The sequence below is a fragment of the Hyalella azteca genome, unplaced genomic scaffold, assembly GCF_000764305.2.
Source record: "Hyalella azteca isolate HAZT.00-mixed unplaced genomic scaffold, Hazt_2.0.2 contig2444, whole genome shotgun sequence".
In the NCBI taxonomy this organism is placed as follows: domain Eukaryota; kingdom Metazoa; phylum Arthropoda; class Malacostraca; order Amphipoda; family Hyalellidae; genus Hyalella; species Hyalella azteca.
The window spans coordinates 300,281-325,373 of NW_025932718.1; the positions used below are offsets into that span (position 1 = coordinate 300,281).

The 25,093-nt window shown below is 37.7% G+C and overlaps 3 protein-coding genes across 7 annotated transcripts; 1 reads left to right on the forward strand and 2 right to left on the reverse strand.

Moving 5' to 3' along the window:
* Window positions 1–1,302: 1,302 nt before the first annotated feature.
* On the reverse strand, window positions 1,303–6,046 carry LOC108671303 (L-galactose dehydrogenase). Its single transcript, XM_018158816.2, has 7 exons — window positions 5,874–6,046; window positions 5,402–5,574; window positions 4,885–5,138; window positions 4,413–4,554; window positions 3,978–4,109; window positions 3,300–3,469; window positions 1,303–2,205 (listed from the first exon to the last, which is right to left on the reverse strand). Exons 1-7 carry the CDS (start codon window positions 5,959–5,961, stop codon window positions 2,106–2,108), a joined length of 1,059 nt encoding a protein of 352 aa, XP_018014305.1. The 5' UTR covers window positions 5,962–6,046; the 3' UTR covers window positions 1,303–2,105.
* Window positions 6,047–8,617: 2,571 nt separating this feature from the next.
* Window positions 8,618–11,967, reverse strand: LOC108671305 (carbohydrate sulfotransferase 12-like). Its single transcript, XM_018158818.1, has 6 exons — window positions 11,777–11,967; window positions 11,186–11,304; window positions 10,774–10,930; window positions 10,393–10,578; window positions 9,919–10,115; window positions 8,618–8,895 (listed from the first exon to the last, which is right to left on the reverse strand). The coding sequence occupies exons 1-6, from the start codon at window positions 11,912–11,914 to the stop codon at window positions 8,649–8,651; spliced, it is 1,044 nt and encodes a 347-aa protein (XP_018014307.1). The 5' UTR covers window positions 11,915–11,967; the 3' UTR covers window positions 8,618–8,648.
* Window positions 11,968–15,739: 3,772 nt separating this feature from the next.
* LOC108671311 (carbohydrate sulfotransferase 11) lies at window positions 15,740–24,926 on the forward strand. 5 transcript variants are annotated; one of them, XM_047885571.1, is made up of 7 exons: window positions 15,740–15,897; window positions 18,633–18,815; window positions 21,575–21,687; window positions 22,521–22,674; window positions 22,936–23,115; window positions 23,412–23,608; window positions 24,306–24,926. In XM_047885571.1, exons 1-7 carry the CDS (start codon window positions 15,895–15,897, stop codon window positions 24,550–24,552), a joined length of 1,077 nt encoding a protein of 358 aa, XP_047741527.1. In that variant the 5' UTR covers window positions 15,740–15,894; the 3' UTR covers window positions 24,553–24,926. The 5 variants fall into 5 exon arrangements, with proteins under 5 accessions (XP_047741527.1, XP_018014320.1, XP_047741529.1 ...); XM_018158831.2 differs by having other exon boundaries at window positions 18,636–18,815; XM_047885572.1 differs by lacking the exon at window positions 15,740–15,897 and adding an exon at window positions 17,273–18,418.
* Window positions 24,927–25,093: the final 167 nt, after the last annotated feature.

Below are 25,093 nucleotides of genomic sequence, written 5' to 3' on the forward strand. Positions count from 1 at the left end.
TGCTACAGCAGTGGCCATGATGGATAGAAAGTATCTAATGGTGATGGAATAATGACTGTTTCATTGAGTAGAAAATAACGACATTATGGAATGTTCGTCTGGAAGAGTGTGAGAATATATTGGGAATCAATATTCATATTGAGATCAGAGTAATGGCAGCATTAGACTCAAATCTTATTCAAGAGCCGAAAATAGTCCATGCACGTTACAGGCAGTTGGTGTATTACTTCTCTGATACAAGCACTGCTTATCAGTTGATAAATTTAATTCTAAAAACTGTCCAGTAATTCTTATTTTTTTAAATAAATGAATACTATTAAGAAACATTATTGTGAACAAATTTTAATCCATGATAAGGGAATTCAACGTAAAATTCAATAACGTACTCAGAATAAACAGAAATGACGCAGACCTTATCGAGCTTGTCAGACTAATAGGTCGCTGACCTGGCTTGATAGATTTAATTGGGATCATGAACAACTCATAAAAGGGCTAATACCGTACTAAATTTTGTAATTTGTGAAATTCGTAACCAAATTCTTTCATCATAATCTTCCGTCAAGTAAAAAACAGCACCGTTCGGATAGTTTGAATGAATTTCGCTCCAACTTTGAACTTGATCACCAAGTTCAAATTTGGTGAAAAATTCCAATTGCCCTCCGGAACTTTAATTTTCTATCAAGTATATCAAGAAATAATATTAATATCAACAAGGATACAAGACTTCAACGAGATAAAGGAGTTACTTTGGAACACTGTTTGCAGACCCTAGATCAGCTGTTTCATTTTCTCCAAGCATTTACGTTTTCACTTTCAGGGACCCTGAGTTAAAACTAGATTCTAGACGCTTTCAAGGTCGGGCGATATCGATCGGTGGTGTCTGCCAAGCTCTCCTGCGTCTATAAGAAGAACCGCTCAAGCAACGGAGAATAATCATCCTAAACCTTTTCCCAATTCCACGGCCCTAATGCCAAGACGATATCACTTTACCAAGAGCATCGAATTAGAGAATGTCTCCGAACTCACGAAACGAATTGACACTGCACAACCACTCTTCGCAAGCGCCACCGGCTGTCTAACCACGCAAGTACGTGTTGAATTAGTCTGAGTTTAGCTTACTCGAACAGCTTCTTCAAGTCTTGCATCAAATTCTTGGTTCGTGGGCTTTCCGAGTCGCACTTGCTGCTGGCTCACGTCTGAACCCTACCCCAATGTCTGATTTATTACATTGAAGAATGTTGATATACGCCACGGAATCTATTCGACGACTCTTAAAATTAGATGGTAAATCAGTATCAGTGAGTTTCAACAATAGACAGTTTTATTCAGCAGCATATTATAAAATTTCCACATATCAGACACCGACCACATAAAAATCATAGAACTTAAATAACAATAGAAAGAAATAATCATGTATACATTATGGAGCACAAAATCCAATGAGTAAAAAGAGCATAATTTCTAATTATTATGTAGCACTACATACGAAATTGATAGAGCAGCTTTAGCATATAGAATAAACAAAGAACTCAGAACGCTGTTTTATTTAAATAACGCAGATATAATGCGCATCATACATATGGTTAACATGTGACACGAATGTGTAATATGCAATAACGTGTAACATATGACGTGTTATTAACGTGTAATATGCAACAACATGTGACGAGTTTTAGTGTGCAGTATGCAATAAAGCGTAACATGTGACGCGTTTTAAGTGTGCAGTATGCAATAAAGCGTTACATTTGACGAGTTTCAAGTGTGCAGTATGCAATAAAGCGTAACATGTGACTCGTTTTAAGTGTGCAGTATGCAATAACGTGTAACATGTGACGCGTTATCAGCTATGTAACATGTGACGCGTTTCAAGTGTGCAGTATGCAATGAAGCGTAACATGTGACGCGTTTTAAGTGTGCAGTATGCAATAAAGCGTAACATGTGACGCGTTTTAAGTGTGCAATATGCAATGAAGCGTAACATGTGACTCGTTTTAAGTGTGCAGTATGCAATAACGTGTAACATGTGACGCGTTATCAGCTATGTAACATGTGACGCGTTCCAAGTGTGCGGTACGCAATAAAGCGTAACATGCGACGCGTTATAATTAGCGTGCAGGTTCAGCGGTAAGGGAGAGCAAGGCTTGTTTCCGCTCTTCTATCTCCACGCCCTCCCAGTGAGTCTGCTTCAACGGGCCGAAGATTTTTCTGAAACGCGTAATAATAATTCGGTGAATAATTATTCTACTCGAAATAATTCATTGACCTTATCTTCATTCTTCAAGATTGAAAATCACCTGTAGCCTGCGACTAAATTTTGTATAAGAAAATTTTATAAATCAACAGGATTCTAAAAATTTATTAGGCCTTTCATCACGAAAAGATTCTTGTCATAATGGGATACTAAAAAAATGAACAACTCGAATGAATAAAATTCATTCAATGTTCGTGAAAAACGCCTAAAAACAGCCTTACCAGCATTTAAGTGGGCGGCTTCCCCGTGAAATTGAAGATATGTCTCATTTATCATATATTATGTCTATGACTTAACTTATTTATTATGTCTCAGATATGTCATACGAAATTTGAAACGTACTTGTAAAAGAACAGCAACACGGTTTAATTCTACTGGGCACCGTCCATTAAAACGCCGGTTAGACCGTATTTTGAAAGTTATATCGAACACAGTACATTGAATAAGCAGAGGTGGGCAGTAGCGCGCTACATGTAGCGGCCGCTACTAGCGGCCGCTACATTTTCAGTAGCGGTAGCGGCTCTACATTTAAGGCAATGTAGCGGTAGCGGTAGCGCCCGCTACATATTTAAGTAGCGATACGAGGTTTTGCCGCTACAGCGCTACCGCTACATTTATAGATAAAGCCTTTAGATTTTACCAAAGGGGACTGGCTACCCTCCAACAAAACTTTTTTGTTTACAAACGGATCGTTTTGAAACTTGGCACACTTATGTAAAACAGAAATCTAAGACCTTTTTGTTCGTGTAAATTTAAAAAAAAAATGAAAGAAAACGTGGAATTAATAGAAAACGGCAAATAAGGGGTACTACATTTTACTGTAGCGGTAGCGGTAGCGCCCGTTACAATCTAGTGGGTGTAGCGGTAGCGGTAGCGCCCGCTACATTTAGAGCATGTAGCGGTAGCGGTAGCGCCGCTACATTTCCAAGTAGCGCTGCCCAGCTCTGTGAATAAGTCACAACAAACCCTGATACATTTGGGATAATTGCTCATAGAAAGTAAAATTTAAGATAAAGTGGACTGTGTATATATATATATATATATATACCTTTGAATTTCTTCGACGATTTGTTGCTGGGTTTCCGTTAGTACAGACGTAGCAGCTTCAATATTTCTAAGGAGAATGTTCCTATTGTTGCACCCCAAGATGTTCACTGCAGCGGGCGACACGCTCAGCGTGAACTGAGTAGCGACGTTGGCAAGATCCAAGCCTCGACTCTATCAAATATATTACAAACTTATTGCAAAGGCTTGAAATTCCATGAAAATTATATATTCTGAGCTAACAAATAATGTTCGAGGAATTAAGTCTTCGTTATCTTGCCATGTTTGAAAAATTTTAGCAGCAAAAGTAGAAATTTAATCGTATATTGAAAATTCCCTTAAGTCAGCACAATCTCTAACCAGCTCACTCATCCACTCTGAAACAATCTGAGTATGCACGATGATTTGCAGCATGGAGAATCAAATTTATTTTTATGAAGTTATATGACTTTAAAATATTTATGAATATTAGTCATATGTATAAATAAAAATAAATTTTTAATTTTTGACGAAAAAAACAGTTAATATACTTTGCAGCATTAATGGGCACAGACGGTTCGCATGAAGACAGTTGACTAAATATAATAATAAATATGAATTATGAAACACCTAAGAAGTAAATAAATTGGAAGTACATATTGTACGAATTTTCTAAAGTTTTATTTGAATATTTAATATCTACCTTGCAAAAAAGCGCAGCTTCTTTAGCGGCGACTTTGATTTCTTCAGTTGCCGGATGCCAGCTCGGTGGACCTTGTGACGTCAGTAGACTCATGCCAGTAATAGAGGCGTTCAAAATACCCAGCCCCCGCGACTAAAAAATGTATTTTACAAACTTTTTGATTACGTTTTCTGAATTCGGTTGATATACAGAGGCGGTTGAAAATATCAATAACAACTGCGATTAATAGCATCAACTTTGATAATGATGTTTAAAGAACAGTATGTGATGTTGAAAAATTCATCAAAGTGGTATTTGGTATTAATATACTAAAATAATGTAATAAATTACACTACTTTCCTAAAAGAAATTAGGCGTTAATGACTAGATAAATAACGGGATAAAGCACATAGGTCATATCGCATTACTAATTATTACCAATGAGCCATTACACACCTGGAAAAAGGATGAATAGTTAAGCAGTTCCTGGTCCATCATTGTACAGCGGCAGTAGCTGAGCACCGTGTCTATGCGTGTTGTAGATAATTCGACAACCCGCTTGAGGAAAGACAAAGGATACCCAGTAATGCCGATGTACCTAAAAAAAGAAGAATGTGGCGTCCTTTTATTTTGAAATAAAATTTCATCCACGTAACTCTTGTGGCGCCTTAGGCCTCGCGTTTCCAAGTTGTGGACATCACAATTTTCCCGCGTCAATAAATATTTTGGTTTACCTTGTTCTTTTTTACAAAAATTTCCACAGCCAAAACACATAGGTTATGACAAATACCAGCAACTCTTGAAATGCGTGACCCACCTGGTCCTGGTCGATTACGTTGTTAAGGAAAAGAAGAATTCTAATTAAATATAAAATCTATAACAGACTTTTTGTTCATTTTCATAGAGAAAAATTAGCTAGTATACTGACCTAACTTTTCCTTGTTCCACCATTTTTCTAAGAGTAGGAAGAGTTTCTTCAAGGATTTGATTTATATCATCAACGAACTCCAAATCATGAACTTGCACAAGGTCAATATATTCAACTCCCAGTCGCTTCAAACTAGAGGTGACGCTTTGCTCGGTCCGCACAGCTGAAAAATCAAACATGTCCTTCCAGGTGCTTCCGTATCGGCCAACTTTGGTGGCGATGTAATAAGATCGACGAGGGAGCTGGCGTAGAGCCTGCAATTAAGGACATCCATGTCAAGTTCAGCTTTGAGATTAAATGAGAGTTTTGAAACAATACACAAACGAACTTGTAAGGTGTCTATAAGAGTCTCCTGGTTACGATTAGCAAGAGGAACAATATAAGTTTTTTACATGACATGTGTTTTTTTTCATTTTCTGAAACTACTTCCAACAATGTTACACATATATGATATATATTTTGAACAGTTCTGGAAATAAGGATACCTTTTCCTATCTCATGTGATAATTTTTCTTACTTTTCCAATGATTTCCTCGCTCCTGCCACAGCCGTAAGCAGGCGATGTGTCAATATAATTGATCCCTCTCCTGACGGCCTCGACTATGGTTAAGATGCTCTCCTCCTCAGCCACGTCGCCATACTCGCCGCCGGCAGAACATCCTCCAATGCCGATGTGGCTCGCTTCCATATCTGTCTCCCAATATAAGATCATAAATGGCGCCAATGCCGAATTGTCGATAAAAATCATATCCTGTCATAATCGTTGAAATTAGTTTTTCATTACTTCCTACCAATTTCAAGTATGCAGAAATTTTTGCGAAAGTGAGGATCCCGATGAAGATTATTATTAATCCATTATTACTCATCCATTATTAATTATTTGTCCAAATAAAATTTTTAGGGCAAATAAGAACAAATGTTTCTGAACAATATCACATAAGAAATTAAAAATACAATGAACCACGGATTTTCCAAATGACAAGACTCGCCTGTGTTTCCAATGCGTCTGTACTTTAATTTCCTGACTTCGTTTGGATCGTGGAAGCCATCAATGTAGGTCTTTGGCAAAGACATCATGTCTAAATCAGTGGATGTTGCTCAACAAATAATAAAAAGTGAGTTCATACGAACGAATATGAAACAAAAAAGCAATGTAATCAACTGTGCGTTTTAACAACATTTTTCAATATATAGGAACATTTAATTAATAATATACGAATTAAATTATTTTACTTCGCGAGTAAATAACATTTCTTGCTTTCTGTGTAGCAGTTATCAGTCAACTTTCAATAATCAATGCGACAATGCCAGCGACAAGATCTCTCATTTTGTAGTCAGGCTATCACATTTAGATAAAACACCCATAGTAAGTTATAGCGAGACCATTTTCTGCATTATTGTTGAAAGAAAACCATTTTAGGCTACACAAATTCATCGTTTATTTATTCAATGTTTGACCAATTCATGATTTCAATACGTATCTGCACGGGAACTGAATTTTTTTAACTAATCCCAAAATTTAAGGTCTACATAGAACTGCTTATACCGAAGAAAAAGCTCTCAGATTCACGAGAAGATTAGAGTAGCGTCCTGTTAACTCAAACTGCCATTCGATACTGATGAATGCTGATGAAGTTAGCTTAGAGCTCCGGCTTTACAGATACCCTATTCTAGAGATTATATCAGCATCTGCATCTATCTACACTTCTCTCACAAAGATACAGCAATCGCACGTTAGCCTCAATATAAGGGTGCCAATGAAATAATTGGAAAAATTGAATACAATTTTCATGTGCTTTCGCCCTCTAGAGTCTAGAAGTTGTCCTCTTCACCTGGGTATATAATAAAAATTGAATGAGATATCTCAATATTTACTGGTGGCACAAGTACATAATTATTTTGTTAATAATGCCCGTAGGAATTATTAACAATGCTTATTTGATGACATGAGCTGATTCAAAGCGAATGATGCAATATGGCCAATATTCACTAATTAACTGAAAATTAGCTGATGCAGTACACTGTCTTTGTTGGTAATGTCATGAGTTATTGAAGTTTACTTTCTGCTAGATTATTTTTTTAACGAGATTCCAAGCGGACCTGGTGAAGCGTAAGTAACTGTTTTTTGCAGTTAATTGATAGCTGGCAATTTCACGACAGAATCCAGCTGACGCATTCTCTGCCAGCAACACTGGTGCATATGCTGAAGCTTCTTACTGCAAAGAAGCTGCAGAAGCTGCCTCTTAGGTAGCATGCAGGCATCATGTTCATGAACTAATTAAACATACAACTGCTTTCAATTTGTTAATGGGATGTCCCAGTTGTCCTTGTCTTAAGCTGTTCGATCGCTCCTCGTCATTTCAAGCCCTGGTCGTAAATATTTGCTTTTGAAGACGAGTAAAACGAATTAAATGTGCGCAGCAAGATTATCCCCCCCCCCCTCCACAGTATTCCATGTAACAACATTATGCTGAGTATTCTACTGTACCTAGTACATTAAATTTAGTGTACAATTCTTTTAATTATCCAAACAAATTCCAAAAAATTGCACAATCAGTAAAGTAATGGCCCTCACCAACGAGGTCGAAAATACGTACCTATCAATAATCAATGTATTACAGTAGCGCAACAGGCATAAGTTTGTTTCTGGTCATGAGTCATGCTCATCTGTTACACGAGTCATGCTCATGACTAGCCTTTTTAAGCTAAAAGCCATCTTCTATATAACGTGACTTTGGAGGCGCTGTTGTTTTAAAAACTGACGCTCGTGAAAATGTTACCAAACTATCGGTAATGGTTTATAATACTAAGATAGTTATTCTTTTTCACATTTCTAGCACCAATTATACAAAACATGAGGGCACACTGACCAGGTTTGAACGTAGTCTCCAATCCTGCACGTATATATTTTATGTAAATTAACTTGGTAGTCTGAACTTGCATTTGCCTGGTCATTGCTGCCACTTGCCCACAAAATACTAAAAACAATCGACGGAACATATTAGCTAAATCAGAAGCAGATTCAATAATCTAAGCGGTATACACAAACGACGAATTTTTTCTGAAGGTGATGGTTTTCACTGAATACCTAGCAAAATTATGACTGACGTCTAATCTATGTTAACAGGGGACAAAGAATCACAGCGAGATAATGTCTTTTTTTTGCAATGATTAATATCATAAATATTTTGTTTACATCTGCAAAACCCTGTTTTCAAGTAGCAGAGGGCGAATTTTGAGAGAGATCTGACTCAACCATGATGCCAACGTTAATTGATGATATAAACAGCGTCATATAGAGTATAGACTGAGAGCGCCGATTCCTTAATTGGGCATAGAGCTTTGTAAATATAGTGCTTCCCTTATCCACACCGCACTTCCCCAAGATATGCTTGTCAGTATAGAGGAGTCTATAAGAATAGAAATATATTCCCAGGTGAACACAGGTTTTAGTTAAACAAACAGTTTCACAGTTGAATTACACAGTTATTGGTAGACACCAACTTTTGACGAGTTGTGCAGTTATAAACAGGCAATTGAATTTACTGGTCCAGTTGAAGATATTCGTGTTTTGCCTTTTATTGTACACAAATATCAAAGGAAATACATTTTTATTTGAATACTATAATTAACTTATATTCTGATTCAAGTAATGATGGCGCTCAATATTTTTCTTTTCACTTCGGTCTGTGGGTAATGAAAATTCCAGCGTGCTTGAAGTGAAAAGTCGCATTTAATATAATTAAATTTACATTTCATTAAAATCATGGCTGAATATATTCATCGGAGCATTTAAGGTACTCGTTTGGAGTGTACCCAAAGAGTTTAAAATCAGGCTCGTATTTTTTGGTCAATTGATATAAAAGTGCGGTGTCCAGTTGAGAGAAATAAGAACAGGCAACTTCGGCAGTAGGGGGACCACTGAAGATGTTATCCTTCCGCTGCCCAACATCTGCTCCTGCGTTCAGGCGCTGCAGGAATTGGGCGTTCTCCTTGTTAAGGTTCTCGAACCTGAAATATCGATTTTTTTGGGCACGTCAATGATCATCTGATTAATTTTACAACTTATAACTCTCCGACGAGCAAACATCATTTAATAATATTAATCGGATAATTATTCATTTTTTAAGAACTGAGACACGTCGACTAGAAAACTTCAAGGTTTTTTAGTACTGTAAAAGCAATTTCGAGGAGTGTGAATAACACTACTTGATCTACGTAGCGACGCACTTAAATATGCGCGATGGCTAGCATGCATCTTACTATGAAATGAGAACTCAGTCAAGAATCTGAACAGCAGAAATTGCTGGAAAAAATTTACTCAATTTACGAGAGAAAAGACACTAATAACGTAAAAGTAAAGAAAACACCATATTTTCATCGAGAGTATTTCGGAGACGTGCTTCATCATCAATTCGAAAACTTAAAGAATACAAGCAAATTAAGTAGAGAATAGCCTTAATTATAGAAAAAAAATTAAAACCTATGTAGCGAAAATTCGATAACGTCACATCACGCTGTTGTCGTGTAATTTCGTGTGAGAGTTTATCGTTCTAATCTGCCGCTTTTTTGTCCATCTCACTCTGCTGTGCACCTTCAAGCTGAACAGTGTGACAATGCTGTGTCGGATAGTGATTTAAAGATACTTGGTTCCACCTCTGGTGCTTTGGCTTTAAGGGTTCTTATATCAATGCATATTCCTATACGGAAACCTTGACATAATAACGCTTACAGTCCTTATCCGGTTGAAATTGTTGATCAATATGTTTTTGTGTTCCGTTCTCGGTTTTTCGTTACTTATGTTCTAATCTCTTTCATTTGAATTTCATTTCCTTTTTTGATTATACTTTTATTTTTAAACTTTTTGAACTGAGATGGAGCTGGTCTTCAAAACTTTTTCGATGAAGATATTATGAATTTACTAGGCAAATTCTTTGCTTTAAAATTCTTGGTGAACTTGCGATTTCAGCAGACTTATGGTAAAAGTACAGGACTATGTTAATAATCATATATTTTAGAAGGATTTGCTCAAACTTGAGGATAAAATTGTAGTCTATGGAGCAGGGGGCGCATTGATGGTGGTAAGGCGTCCAGTGTTCGTCATCGGAGTGTTTCGACACGACGTATTTGATGAACTCCGTAAAGGTTGGTCCCACCGGGTTGGCAAAGGGGTTACCCAAAACCCTCTCGCGGTCCGGGTCGGCATCCGCTCTAGCCATCAAATTGTTCACCTGAATTTATATCAGTGAAACATGCTTAAAGAGAAAAACTTAATGAAACATGCTACGATCATATCGTAATATTGTTTATTAAATCGTTCTACAACGAACGAGTTGGTGGGATATTACTTTAGTGTATACAAACTTATAATTCAAATAACATTCACTTTTGGCACGAATGATATTCTGTAATACTCAGAAGTAAATCTAGGCTATTTATCAAGATTCATATAATTAGTAGGTTATAATATTTTGTCATTATGATTGCTGCTGAAAATAAAATACAGACCTCAGTTCTGGAAACCGGGTTGTCTCCAAGATCTCTGTACATGCGCATCATTCTCTTGCCGTGCAGTTCATGGTAGTAAGGTTTGTTGGCATTCTCGAACTTGTCCCGATAACAGGACACGAGTCGTTCGAACGGATGACGAACCACCAAGAATCGATTTTGATAAAAAATATCCTGGTCACTCGGCTGAGTGTAGCATCAATAAGCGAAACGTTATTAACACAAGTAGGCTCGTCAGAAAGCATATACAAGTACTATTATTCCTACTTTTGTCCTTCAGGAGAATTTATTAATTATGATGAAATGATCGACGAAAAGTTAGCATGATCAATGTGCAGTTAAACCAACCTTATTATAGAATTGGTATGATATTTCACCTACCGTGAAACCCATTAAGATTTTGTACACTCTTTTTCTGATGGCATTGAGGTCGTCAGGCGTGTTTTGAGGAGTCCACTCTCCTCGCATCTCCAGCAGCGCTATCAGCCATGAAGTGCTTGCAGATTTGAAAATCGGGCAAAAAAGAATCGACTGCTCCCTGAACGACCGTGTAAAAAAAAAGTTTTAAATGTTATTACGATATATCAAAATTTTGCTACCTTATTGCGATTAGAAAACAGATTTAAATGTTGCGTTCTCACTATGAGAATTTAAACTCCATTTTAAGGGTTAAACTCCACTTAAAAATCAGTGAGTAATTATCAACAGGCATCTTCAAATTGAGCCGTTGTTCCTCACAATTTCACAAAAAATTAGACTTCACCCTGTTAACTACACAAATTTTTGAAGTTACTTATCGGCGATGAGGTTGTAGAGAGCAAGTTTGTATGACACCTTACTGACGCCTTGGGCACACGCTTCTCGCACCCTCAGAACACGGCGCTTCTGGCTGGCCAAAAATACTCCCATCTCCTGTAAACGATCATGTAATATAAGTGTTTCTCAAAGCCTTAGTTCATACTGCGGCTGTGTTTATCAATGTATGCATTCTTCGTGAGCCAGTCATGTTCGCTGATCAAATTAATATGTATGCATTCAATTATCTCTATAAACTGTACCAAGAACTTCAGTCATCACTTATCAGTAATAAACAATAACACTTCTCAATAAGCTATATATCACAACCCTTTTAATTTTCAATGAATCTAGTCAATGCAAATAAAGTAGTACATGCCATCTCAAAATATCTTGTGATCTGCCTTGTGTTCTTCAAAGTAATGGCGATCCCATCCATGACCTATTTTCGACCTAACGACGGATACAATCAAATGAACGTGATTCATGCGTAGTATAATCGTATGTTAGTTGAATATGAACAACCCTGTTCATTTTAAGGAATATAAATTAAGCCTGAACTGAATTTAAATAGGAAGCGCTGACTCACAGAGAGCTCACGAGTTTCGAGAAGAGCCCGCTCCATTTCTGAATCCAACTTGCTGAAATGTCCAGGATTTCGGGAGACAAATAGTAAACAAACTCCTAAGAAAAATATTAGGAGGAGTAACCAGTGTTTTTGCCTCATAGTTAAGGTTTTGACTTGGTCAGCATAATTTTGATGCAAACTGTCATAAGTGTTGAAAAAATTCTCTATTTGCAAATTTTTAGCGCATTTTCTCATTTATGGAAAAAAGGCGCTATTGTGCTCGTCATGTCCGTCAATCTGTCCGTCCGTCCGTGACCAGGATTTCATCGACGAGAAAATGCGCTCTCTGTTACTGCAGTGAATACTGAGTTATATTTTTCTAATTTTTAGCGGAGACAAAGTAATTTGTATTCATTCATTCACAGATGGGTTTTAGTTCAGTCATGATAATTGTCAATTCGCATTATATATATGTTAAACATCGTAGAAGAGGCTGAAAAAGTTGACCATTGTGTGCACAGTGAGATAAATTAATAGGTGAAAAGAAACTGCAGATTAAAATAAAACACCTTTAGAGAAAAATATAACTCAGTACTCATTGCAGTGAGTGACAGAGAGCGTATTTTCTCGTCGACGAAAAAGTGGTCACGGACAGACGGACGGACGGACAGACATGACGAGCACAATAGCGCCTTTTTTCCATAAATGAGAAAATACGCTAAAAACGGATGAAATTTTGTCAGTTCTATAATTAATTTTACATGTACCATTTGAAACAATAATTCGCTTGAGTCAAACATATGATACCAATTTTTTGAAATATATCCATCCACTCTATGCATAAATCGCAACTCTGTACTGTAATCACATTATATTTTCTGATGTACACGATAGTAATATAACTTTTTTTTATTGTAGTAGTCCAAAAATGTATGGCTTGTCACGTCATGAGGATTGCGGTCACATTTCAGGGCAGTGAAACGGACTGATGCTTGTCGCTCGATCATGCCAATGGAAATGCTTAATCTAATCAGTCCCTTGTTGTCATCAGATAATTATCTCATTGTATGTACATTGTACAGAGCTTATTATTCTCTTATCCTGATAACATGCAGTTTTTGTCCAGCACTCGGTCAACATTAAACTCTCGTTCACGTTCATTGTAATATAAATATTTTTTCGTCGCGTATATTAGAATATATAAATGAATTAAATATGTAATATTCTACCATTAAAATCCACGTACGAAAGTTGATTGAACTAGTGTAATTGAAAAATTTCTCGGGCCATTCATAGTTGAAAAAATATAACTCAGTACTCACTGCAGCAGTGAGTGACAGAGAGCGCATTTTCTCGTCGACGAAAACTTGAGGTCACGGACAGACGGACGGACAGGTAGACAGACGGACGGACGGACATGGCGAGCACAATAGTGCATTTTTTTCATAAATGAGAAAATGCGCTAAAAATATAACTCAGTACTCACTGCAGTGAGTGACAGAGAGCGCATTTTCTCGTCGACGAAAACTTGAGGTCACGGACAGACGGACAGACGGACGGACGGACATGGTGAGCACAATAGTGCATTTTTTCCATAAATGAGAAAATGCACTAAAAAGTGCAACATTTGTTTTATACATCAACTATGCTACTGAAATATGCAGAAAACGTGCCATAAAAATTAGATAGTCTGCTGATAAGCGCTTACGCTGTATCGGTTGAATTATCTTTGGCTCAGTGACTGTCTCACAGCAGGACTGAGATGCGGTGCTCTTGTGGTAAAGTTCTTTACGCCCCGCAGTCAATAGTGAATTGATCCATCCGTCGTGCTGCCAACAGCTGTTTAAATGTGTGCAATTATCTAGCCTGAAAAACTGTATAGTTTGACCATTTCCGATAAATGATCTAAATGATCAATAACATTGTGTCTATGAGAGTTCAATACAGTGAATTCTGCATCGAATAGGAATTAAAATCATTGGCTCCATTGTGGAATGAACATTCTGAACTCGTGAAACAGTCCCCGCCACTGAAATATCTCGTAATTGTAGCGTTTGCAGCCCAAAAAATACACATAAATTAAGGATTAAACTGATACTCTCTTGGTAGAGTACGTGTTAATGTTCGTTTCTGTTTGCTTGCTGACGTATTCATTGTACTCACCTTCTCTGCGTTGGATAATATTGAACTTTTTTATCGCTCCGACCGTAACGGTACAAATTTCAATTAAAAAATACGCAATTTTCAAGCTGAATATGGCGGTAAATTTTGTAACGCTTTTGACTAGCGAAATGAGGTTGATAAAAGATCTAAAAATTCATAGGTTTTCTTTAAAACCTAGACAAAAACCACGCACTTTAGGACTATTGACATATCGAGCTTGGGAAAACTTATCAGTATTTGCCTATCTCTGTCTGGAATGTTTTGCCGAACGATATGGTGTTCAAAATCCTGCCATTCTGCGATCATCTGATTGTAGTCAGACGCTTCAATCATTTTTAGCACATTTTCTCATTTATGGAAAAACTGCACTATTGTGGTCGCCATGTCAGCCTGTCTGTCTGTCTGTCCGTCCGTCTGTCCGTGACCTCAAGTTTTCGTCGACGAGAAAATGCGCTCTCAAGCTGTCACTCACTGCAGTGAGTACTGAGTTATATTTTTATAATCATTAGGTGGTGATGTGTCGTGTGATGTAGATCGACGGGATGGTTTCACCATGGTTGAACTATAATAAGGTTGACCCACGAGGACATCCGTCTTTCAGTTCATTTCCTTGTTACGTCATTGAATCGAAAAAATTTAAACAATGCCGTCATTCCCATGCACGACTGATTGGTTGATTGGTTTGATCGCATTTCGGTAATTAGTCAATGCCCGTGACGTCACTGAGATCAGTGACGTCACAGACGAACAACACGCTCCATCCGCGAAAATGAGCATCTCATGGGTCAACCTTATACTAGTTCAACCATGGGTTTCACTAATTCACGCTAGAACTTGTATGAATCTTCCATGAAAAATAGTTCATTAAATCCTCTAAATTCACTAGTGGTTCTCGGTTGCTACTGTTATTTGTTGTTAGAAATTCTGTATTCAAACGAAAAGGGATTTTATAACCCCCAGGACGTGCCCGTTATAACCACAGCATTCTGGAATCGATATTCACCCGGCTGAATACTATGGGTTCGTTTTCAATTTCGATAACTCCTACCTACTACATGTATATGCTCCACCAATCTCGAGTATAAGTTCCGAGGCGTCATTTCGACATGTACTTTGATGAGCACAGCTCTATAAATTTAGGAAGATCTCATGTGGACAAGATTTATATTTTTGTTTATGTTTATATTATACCTGAGGAAATAACCGATTTTGAAACTATATAGCCACTAAGCATGCAGGATTACGTTTGGATAGTATTTTGAGTATAAAATTTTCAATTATTTTGAGTTACTCTCAATATGCGACCTATGTATGAAAATAAAATAAAAAATTACTCACTATATTAAGTCTGTAAAAACTTCGGTATATCACTTTGACAGTAATTTGAGGTTGCCCAAATAAAAATTATAATGCTATTGCATGAGTCACTGATATGCAAAATCCATTAATAAGCAATTACAAGGTTTTTACCAAGTCAATTTTGAACGTGCAGTAGACGGATACACTGAACAGATTTATAATTTTAATTTCTACTCTGAACAGGTTAATTTGTTAAAGGTTCTGGAAAAATACTTCCCTTTCGCGATTAAAAATATGGTGTAAATAGGAAAATAGACGTATATTGTGAGTTAGTTTGAGCTAAGAAAGGAATCAATTTATGAAGTAATTGCTATAACGCTATATGCACGTAGGTATGTAAATCTGCTCACGATTTTTACCTCTTCGTTCGTTGTAATTTCAATTTTGGGTGCGTTGTCCAGATCTAATTCATGAAAACGTGAAGAACATAACATGATTATCTAATAGATTAATGTTAATTCCCTTAATAGGTCTAGAAAATTTGTTTCGCTTAGAATGTTAACCCAACTACAGGTATTTAATTGCCTTCTTACTGCCCAACTAACTTGGAAAGGTTAGGATTTTGTCACACTTAAATTCGGCTTTGGCTTACAAGTTCCTCCATCATTTCAATTGTGATGGTAAGTTCTAATATTAATACGGTTCTAAGCACAAAAATTACTAGATTGCTTAAGTCGCAAGTTTACCAGGAATTTAAAAGCAAAGAAAACAGCCAGAATATTAACCATTTCTTAAGAATGAAAACGTTTCGGAGTCCAGCTCCATCGTCAGTTCAAAAGTTCAAAACCTATAAGAAAATAAGAATCAATTAGAAAACTAAATTCACATCGAAGATAAAAACATAAATTGACAAAATAAAAACAAATACACATAAGGAGACAGGCATAACGTTTTCATTCTTAAGAAATGGTTAATATTCTGGCTGTTTTCTTTGCTTTTAAATTCCTGGTAATACGGTTCTAAACTATCCGAGCTAGAAATTTGTGAAAAAAGTATTCTAAATGTAATTTCTTAATTCTTCTGTACATTAACGGTGCGTCTAACAATCACGGTAAGCAAGGCATGACATATGCTCACCTATTTTAGTTAGGAAGGAAAAAGTCTGAATGAAGAGGTGAAAAATCATCCGTTTTCAGGACGATAAGTTGTATCCTTACTTATGTTTTTTTTCTCCTAATTTCTGCATTATAAGCGAGTTGGAATCACGTCACGTGTGATGTTCTGGGCAAAACTGGGTGGAATAATTCCCTATATAACGTTGTCCATATTGCTCACCTACAAGATGCAAAAAAACTTTAAAAGTATTTTGTACTTAGTTTTTCAGCTTAAACGAGTTAAGATCTACTAACCACTTAAAAATTGAACTCATGCACACAGTAAATTGTGTGTACCTGCTAAATTATGTATTCAATTTGGAATTCAGCCTTGTAAATAATTACCTGATATGCATTAACTCTTCATGCACTTAAAAAAACGCGACACATTATAACTTGTATCGTGTTCAAACATAGGGATTTTTTGTTAATTTATTACGAATTAAGAGAATCCAATGTAGATATAGAGCTGATTCCCTCAGAATAAATCTTATAGACTCACGAAATATATATCAATGAACAAAAACCCGTCGCATTGCCAATACATCTCTCGTGTTACAGTAATCTGGGTAGGTGTTTCTTGTGTTGTTGTCCTACTTAGGTATTCCAGGAAATATTCTAGAATTTCTATTCTATTTAATTCAACGTTATTTTAACGGCTTGAAGAGGTGTGAAAATCGTTACCATTAACTCATGAACTTATTACAGTCAGATCGAAGGCCGCGGATTTTGAATAAATGTACAGGGGCCATACTTTCAAGTTCGCTAAGTGAACGTAAGTACTTACGCTGTATTTTCTTGTCTATGATTGGTGGATTTTGCTTGAAAGGCCGTCAATGATTGGCTGATGAACTTACGATCTCTTAACTTTTTTCGAAAGTATGGGCCCACGACTCTTAAGAGGGAGAAAATTTTTTCTTCAGATTTGCGAGAGCCTCTGCAGATAGTCCAATGCGGCCCCAGAGAAAGTTCTTAACCTTGCTTGCGATAAATTACACTCGTCAAGCATCTAAACATGGAATGGGTCAATTTGTTCTTGAAGTTATTACACGCATGGTGGGAAATAGTTTGCGGCATTTCCGTATAAGTGCTGAGCATCTTGTAAAATACGTTCTTCGTCATAATTTTTTAGATGTAGGCACTGGTGAAGTTTTCATCGCCTCTGAGTGGCACTGAGCATGATCTTTATTTATAATTAGGTTGAAGACTTTTGGAATCATAAGCACCTCGCTGCCCAGCCTCTTCCCTCCCTGTCCTACCAGAAGTGTTTGACATGGTAACATACGTCTTTGTTCAAACCACTCGGCTTTTACCGAATGATGGCGACGTTCAAACTTTAAAAGCATATAGTTGAGGATAAGATAAGTTTTGAATAAGGTAAATTGCATGTATGATATGGAGAGGGTGTTCTTGTGGGGTTTTCCGAGATATGTCATCTTATGTTTGGGCAAAATGTGCTAGCCTTCTGACGCACCACTAACCTGTCGGATGTGTTACCTGTCACCTGCCTGCCGGATGTGTTAAGGATTATTCGAGGGACAAAGGTCCATATCATAAGAAGTGATGCCCACAGTTATTAGATACTCATATGGCAGTAAAGGGATATTATACTTTACTATGATATGCTGCAATGATAAAATGGGTTTGCCGTGAAAAAATAAGATTACTTTATTTGAAATTAAAAAGGGGTGATGAAACTGAAATTCGGTAGAGGAACTGAACGAGCTGCGATGTAACTGTAACGACCGACGGGGGGCAAAAGTCAAGTTGTGACTACTGACAAGCTACGATGCTAATTTACGTCACCTTTCATCACCAACCATGTGGTAATAGGCAGAAATGATTAGCGTGATTTAATTATTAGTTTTTGTAGACTAGTATCGTCATGTGAAAGTAATGGAATGACAATAGTTAGTTTGGCCTGCCTTGACTAGCAATCTAGACAATGCCTTTACATGTAGTCTTGTCTTTCATCACACGGCACATGTGGGCACTGCAGGTGACCGAGATGGGCTTTTATTAACTTTCGGAGCGGAGTCCAGCTAAGGTATTTCCCTCATTATCATTAAAAGCTCGTTTTCTTAAAATAAAATAAAGGGAACACATTCCATTATCGATTCAAATGTCCTACCACTTAATCGGTTAAATTGTCATTCTGACTAATTAGATTAGCTCATCATCAATCATTATGTATTTTGAAGACATTATTAGTTGAATTCAGCATGCAACACCGTACCAACCTAATTAACGTTAATTTTGAGGAGTCATGGCGCACGTCTGACATGCGGTTTGTCCTGACGTTGCTGGTGATCGGATCAATCGCTTGGACGATACTAATCATCGTTCTATCAAGAAATTCTCAGTATTCTTTGGCCGCCAGTAAGGAACGAGAGATGCAGATGAGAGATGAAGTGGCGGATGACCCGTTCCCTTCCGAGAGAATGGTGAGTGATGTTTTTCAATAAGTCAATGGTGTCGATGTTCTCCTCAAATTATATTTTAGTTAATTTTCTCGACTAACTGCAAGGCAGAAATGTTCTCGAATTGAATAGTTAGTTATTTTCTCCTCCAAATGAATGGTGAGCAATGTTCTCTTCCAATTGAATGATGAATATGTTTGCCTGTTATTGAATGGCGAGTGATGTCCTCTATTTCTTCTGTTCACTTATAATCCGAATTGTGATAGATGTCCTACTCTGCGTACAAAGTAGGGATGTTCTCAAATTGAATTGTAAGTGCTTTTGTCCTCGAATTGGTGGGTGGGTGATGTTAATGGTGGGAAATGTTATCCTGACTGAAGGTATCATTTATACGAATGTTATTATTTTTTATATACAAGTTTAGGCCGCTCTGCCATTTTGTACGCTAGTTCGTAGTGTAAGACAAACGACGGTATTTTTTATTTGAAAGTAGATCAACAAAAGATATCCCGTATGTGGGCAAGGCTAACTTTCTTTATCAGTTCCTTAGCAGTGTGCTGTTCGCAGATGTGGACTTGAACAGCATTACAGCTACTGAGGAGCGCCCAGTAGGCTTGAAGTTAACATGTTTCGAAATACACAAAGAAGAGGTTCTCAAGCGCCTGGTCGCTCTGAATCCCAACAAGTCATGTGGACCAGAAGGTTTCCACCCTAGATTGCAAAAAGAATTGTCAACCATCTTGGCCGGTCCTTTGATATTGTTCTTAAAAAAACTTTGAAGGAAGGGACTTTGCCGGCCGATTGGAAATAAGCGTGACACCATTGATCAAAATGGGCGACAAGAATGAGTTGCCCGGGTAACTATCGCCCCATCAGTCTCGGTGTTAACTATCGCCCTAAGTGTTGTTTGTAAGGTAATGGAATTTGTTGAGAGGGAAAAGATTATCGATCACTTGACTGTTAACCATCTCCTATCAGACTGTCAACACGGCTTTATTGCCGGTAGATCCTGCACCACTAACCTATTGTCTACGCTGAACGATTGGACTCGCCTGCTGGACGAAAGGGAGACAGCGAGGCATTTACCTCGATTTTGCATTTGACAGTGCCTCGCTTTAACAGTGTTCCGAATGGGCGGCTGTTGCGTAAGGTGAAATCTTCCGGAATTGAGGGAAATGCACTCCAATGGATCAGAGATTTTGTAGTGGATAGCTGATAACGTGTCAATATTGACGGAACTGTATCAGACTGCACAGCAGTGCGCAGTGGCGTGCCACAAGGAAGCGTTCTTGGGTCTGTTTTGTTCGTTGCTTTTATAAACGATATGCCAGAAGTAGTGTCAAGCGTGTGCTCTATGTATGCCGATGACAAAAATTTGTACTACTGTTAAGAACGCGTCAAATAAAGTGAAATTGCAAGATGGTCTTGATAGTTTAGTTAACTGGGCTGATACGTGGCAGCTGCGTTTTAATGCCGACAGATGTTTAAGTGCCTGACCTCGGGAAGACCAATGAACAGCAAGATTACAGTATGAGAAGACGCGGTTGCAGTGAGAGAGCAATGATTGAGAAGTCTAGTGTAGAAAAGTATTTAGAAGTTTATGTCGACAAGGAGCTGAAAATTTTTAGGCATATTGAAACGCAAGCTAATAATTCCAATTAACTTCTTGGACTTATCAGACGCTCCTGCGAGTTCATAGATGCGGAAACGAAGTAGCTGTTGATTGTCGCTGTACTGCCCCTGAATCTAAATACAGTTAGTTAATACCCTAAAATTTAGTTGAGAGTGTTCAAGTACGTGCAACAAGGACAATACCAGGCTTGACGGGCAAGTCTTACGAAGAAAGATTGAAGATTGTGGAGCTTCCAAGCCTCTGTTATCGACGTCTGCGTGGTGAACTCATTGAAGAATACAAGTATACCCACTGTTTATACAAGGTCCCAGAAGGATTACTAGAATTTGAATCAAGAACCAACACCAGGGGCCACGGCTATAAACTAGAAAAAAACTGCGTTGACAACAAACTCATCGACGCGACAACACTCCCTCTCGCTTCGAGTCAACGACATGTGGAACAGCCTCCCTGATTACATCTTTGACGCTCCGAGTATGAACGCGTTCAAGAACAGACTTGATACAGCTACGGAGAAATATATGTTCAGACATAAAATGCATATCGAACCTGGCGGAAGTCAAAGAGCTATTTCAAACTTTCGTCAGTTTTTAGAAGATCCGGTCAAATTACCTGTTTTTAGATCTCCTGTGAACAAGTTACAACAATTACAAAAATCGGCGACAGGCCTCATCAGGCCTATTCTTCAGCGCCGACATCACTATATATTATACATCATATGATATGATATGATACGACTACAACTCCAACGTTGGTGATGTTCCCTACCGGGATGAAAAGTTTTGTGATGATTTCTTCGGAAAGAATGGTAGACTAATTTCAGCACAGACTGGATGGCATATGTGATGTTCTCATCGGTAGATGCTGTGCTTTGTTGGACAGAAGGGAATGTAAACGTTCTCATCGGGAAGATGGATAGCTGTAGCATTTTCAATCTATGACAAAGATTGGATATGCATGGACTAGATACTGTATATACACAGTTCTGTGACATGATTTGAGTTCGTTAGAACTCATGAACCATTTGCTATATTCAAAGAAATGACAGTAAACTTGCAAACTTTTGGCAGATTATGCATAATGCATAGTTTCGATCGTTTTTCTGTTTTAATTACTTACAACGGAAAACATTGAACGTCTCTATGCGCAGGAGGCGTTCATGAGAGGCATGACGGAGCGAAGTGAGAGTATTCAAACCAAGTGCAGCACTGATGCTCTCAGTACGCAGTATCCTCCCAATGCACGCCACTTCATATTGGATAAGTGAGCATACATTTCGTTTTTCGTATCAAAATTTTCTTGAAGGAGTGTTTTCGATGACGAATAATTTCATAATTTAGTATAGAACGGATGCAGATGTGGAAAAAAATATTTTCAGCTCTGATTACAAAATGTTACTACCGTTGTAAATGAAAAGCAGGGTGCATTAGTTCCGCAGGTGATACAATGCTTTTAAGCTTGCGTTTCATTCAATATCTAGCTGTGTTTATGAATTTACTACCATATGGAATTAATTTGTACTCAAAAATATAGTTTTGACTGATGTATTTCCGAATTGACGTGCTTTTTTTGACGTATACTAAATAAATGAATTTTGCCGTGCAGTTTTCTAGTAAGAATGGTAGGCGCAATGTCACTTAAAATGGTAAGCCTCGTAAGGTGATATGCCTCTTGACACTTCTCAGTGACCTAATTGTTGCCGGCATCTCGAGGTTGAATTCGGGTATCGTGATAAACTAAGACGGATATTATTTTATTTTGATGGACTTTACTGTAGCATGAAATTTGGGTAATTTCTTTGAAATTATCTCCAACGAATTACCAATTGTTTAAATTAATTATTTCTAGCATATATTATTTCCTTTGAAGAGAGCTTATTCAATAATTTTTTTATCCCACAAATTTTTCGAAAGCTGACAAAGGAATTTCAAACAAAATAAAGGGGTTGATAATTGACACTGGTAACAATTTCCTTTCATGAATTTAATGAAAACTGTTTACCGCTAAAATTTAACCGATTTTCCCTTCTAATCAACAATCTTCCTCATCAATGAACAGTGACAGTGTTTTTAACGCGTTTGTTTCTTTCCCATCAGGTCGCAAGAGATGCTGTACTGCGCCTTGCCGTCTACACGAAGCGTCAGGTCTCTTTCGCTGCTCTTCAGTAAGAAGCTGCGTCGCTACCGTCACAGTCTGGACTTCCAAGACAATATTTATTACACCGACTTCCAATACCCAGAACGGCTTCAAGTATGATTAAATATTATCCTATTTTAGATTACTTTTATTCGCTCTGAATACTGACTGAAGACCACAATCTTATTTACTTCGTACACCTTTCGTACCAAATCTTTCTCAACGTTTTATTGTGATTCATCAAATTAGAAAACTAAAATTGACTAACAAGTAACGTTCCCCATTTTCTAATACGCGTTATTGCAGAAATTTCCACGAGTAACTGATACTTCGCAGGTCTTAACTCGATTTCTCGCCTCGTATACTCACCGACAGATTCCGGAATATTACAACGTTTCAATTCGGGTGATGGTTGTGCGAAATCCGGCAGACCGCTTGGTGGTGTTCTACCAAAGTCACCTCGAGAACACGGCCGACACTAACTACTATCGGGCGCTTGGCAAGATAATTCTTGAGAAATACCGCGATACAGCAAAAACTCTGTCTGCAACAGAGGTGAAAATTGAAACGGTGAAAATATATTCTCACTCAAACGTACATGTTAGAATAAGGTGAACAGAAGAACTTATATTCAAATTATAACTAGCGCTCATGCCTCAAATTCATTCTATACATTAGACCATTCCTTTACGGTACTGCGCTACATCTTAACCAAGTAACCATTCTCACAGAGGAAACTCTTAAAACTTAGCGTGGCTCCTCTGGGTATCGTGGAGACCTTATGGGTTACTCGTTACCAGGTATAAGTTATGTGCAATAGCTGCTTGAGTATCTATAACTATTTTTCACAGATTCACAAATTTTTAGCGCTAGTGGATGCCGACCCGGACCGCGAGAGGGTGCTAGGAAACCCCTTCGCCAACCCGGTGGGTCCAACCTTTACGGAGTTCATCAAATACGTCGTGTCGAAGCCCGCCGATGATGAACACTGGACGCCTTACCACCAGCACTGCGCCCCTTGCTCCATAGACTACAATTTCATTCTAAGGTCAGACTCGAGCTATGCGATCTTTCGGCATGGCCAAGGTCGCATTCGTAATTTTTTCACCAACATGCATGTTAACGATTTCTGACAAATGATGAATGGATGAAATGAATGGATGATGTGAAACCCCCTTACAGAATAAAGGTTTTTTGGGGTTTTAAAGCCAAACCCATGGATATTATAGTGAAACGTAGATACGCACTTGACCCTCTACCGCCGTATATCACTCTCCGGGGACATAATTTTCAACCTAAATTATAGTATACGTAAACTATTGAGTGTAGCAACCTGAGGACGTTTGTACGCAACAGAGAACATTTTTAAGTTGTCGTACGTGGCGGCAACCATCAGTGCAAGTCATTTTGCGCTCACTAGAACGTATCCTTTTTGGGAAGTAGGCTTGCGACAATATTGCTCCGATTACTCGTGTCAGGCGGTAGAGGGTTAAATAATTTTTCAGGGGACAATCTCTGCTTACATTGTCAACTTTTCGGAGTCATGATACCTGGTGCAACATTTTATCTCAGACGGTGTGATATTTAGTGCATTTCCTTCACTGCATGTCACAATTTTTGGGTCTGTGAATATATGTATTAATAATAAAATATTCAGTACCCAAGTTTGATAATTGGAGAATTATAAATGTCACAGTCAGTTGTTCTTCTTATTTCTAATTTATTTTTATTTCTATCGTTTCCAGATTTGAGAACATAGAAGAAGAAGGCAACTTCTTCAGGATATTTTTGGATAGTCCTAACTCGCTACCGATCAAATTTACGGATGCGATAGACACGCCGTTCAGTCTGGCCGAAGTTTGTTCGTATTTTTCTCAGTTAGACAAAGAACTGTTAAGTCGAGTTGTGGAAGTCTATCGCATTGACTTTCATTTGTTCGGTTACTCTGCTGATGAAATTTTAACGTGTTCTGACGAATATGTAAGGCAGTGATGGTCGATAATTTATACAAGAAACATAAACGATCGTAAATAAGAAATAACCCACATGCATTGCACCTAATGGTTTCTATGACAAGGTTCCATTTCTTACAGTCAAATTCTATTCATGCCGAGCCCGATGTAATAATACTTGGTAAAATTAAGATAAGCCACATCTGATGCAGTGGTGGGTCACATCTATGATTTGTTCTGGTCTTCTAAAATGATTTATAAAAGTACATTGACATCAGATATGCGCAAAGTGAAAGAAGTGGACAGTCTCTGAGGGACGAACACCCAGTCAACGAAGACATTAAATGGATGATTTGAAAATATAATGTAATTTCCGATAAAAAAGGATTCGAATACTAATTTATTCAAGATGAATCATGGTTTTAGTTAGTCCATGAGACACAAGATCTTTTCCACTCATTTTATTTGAATAATCAAGTTTCAGAGGATCTGATGAAGTAGGCTAAAGTTAAGTTTTAGAATAATCAAGTTTTAGGGGAGGGGAAATAGGCTAAAGTCAAGTTTTTCATTTGGCCGTGAAT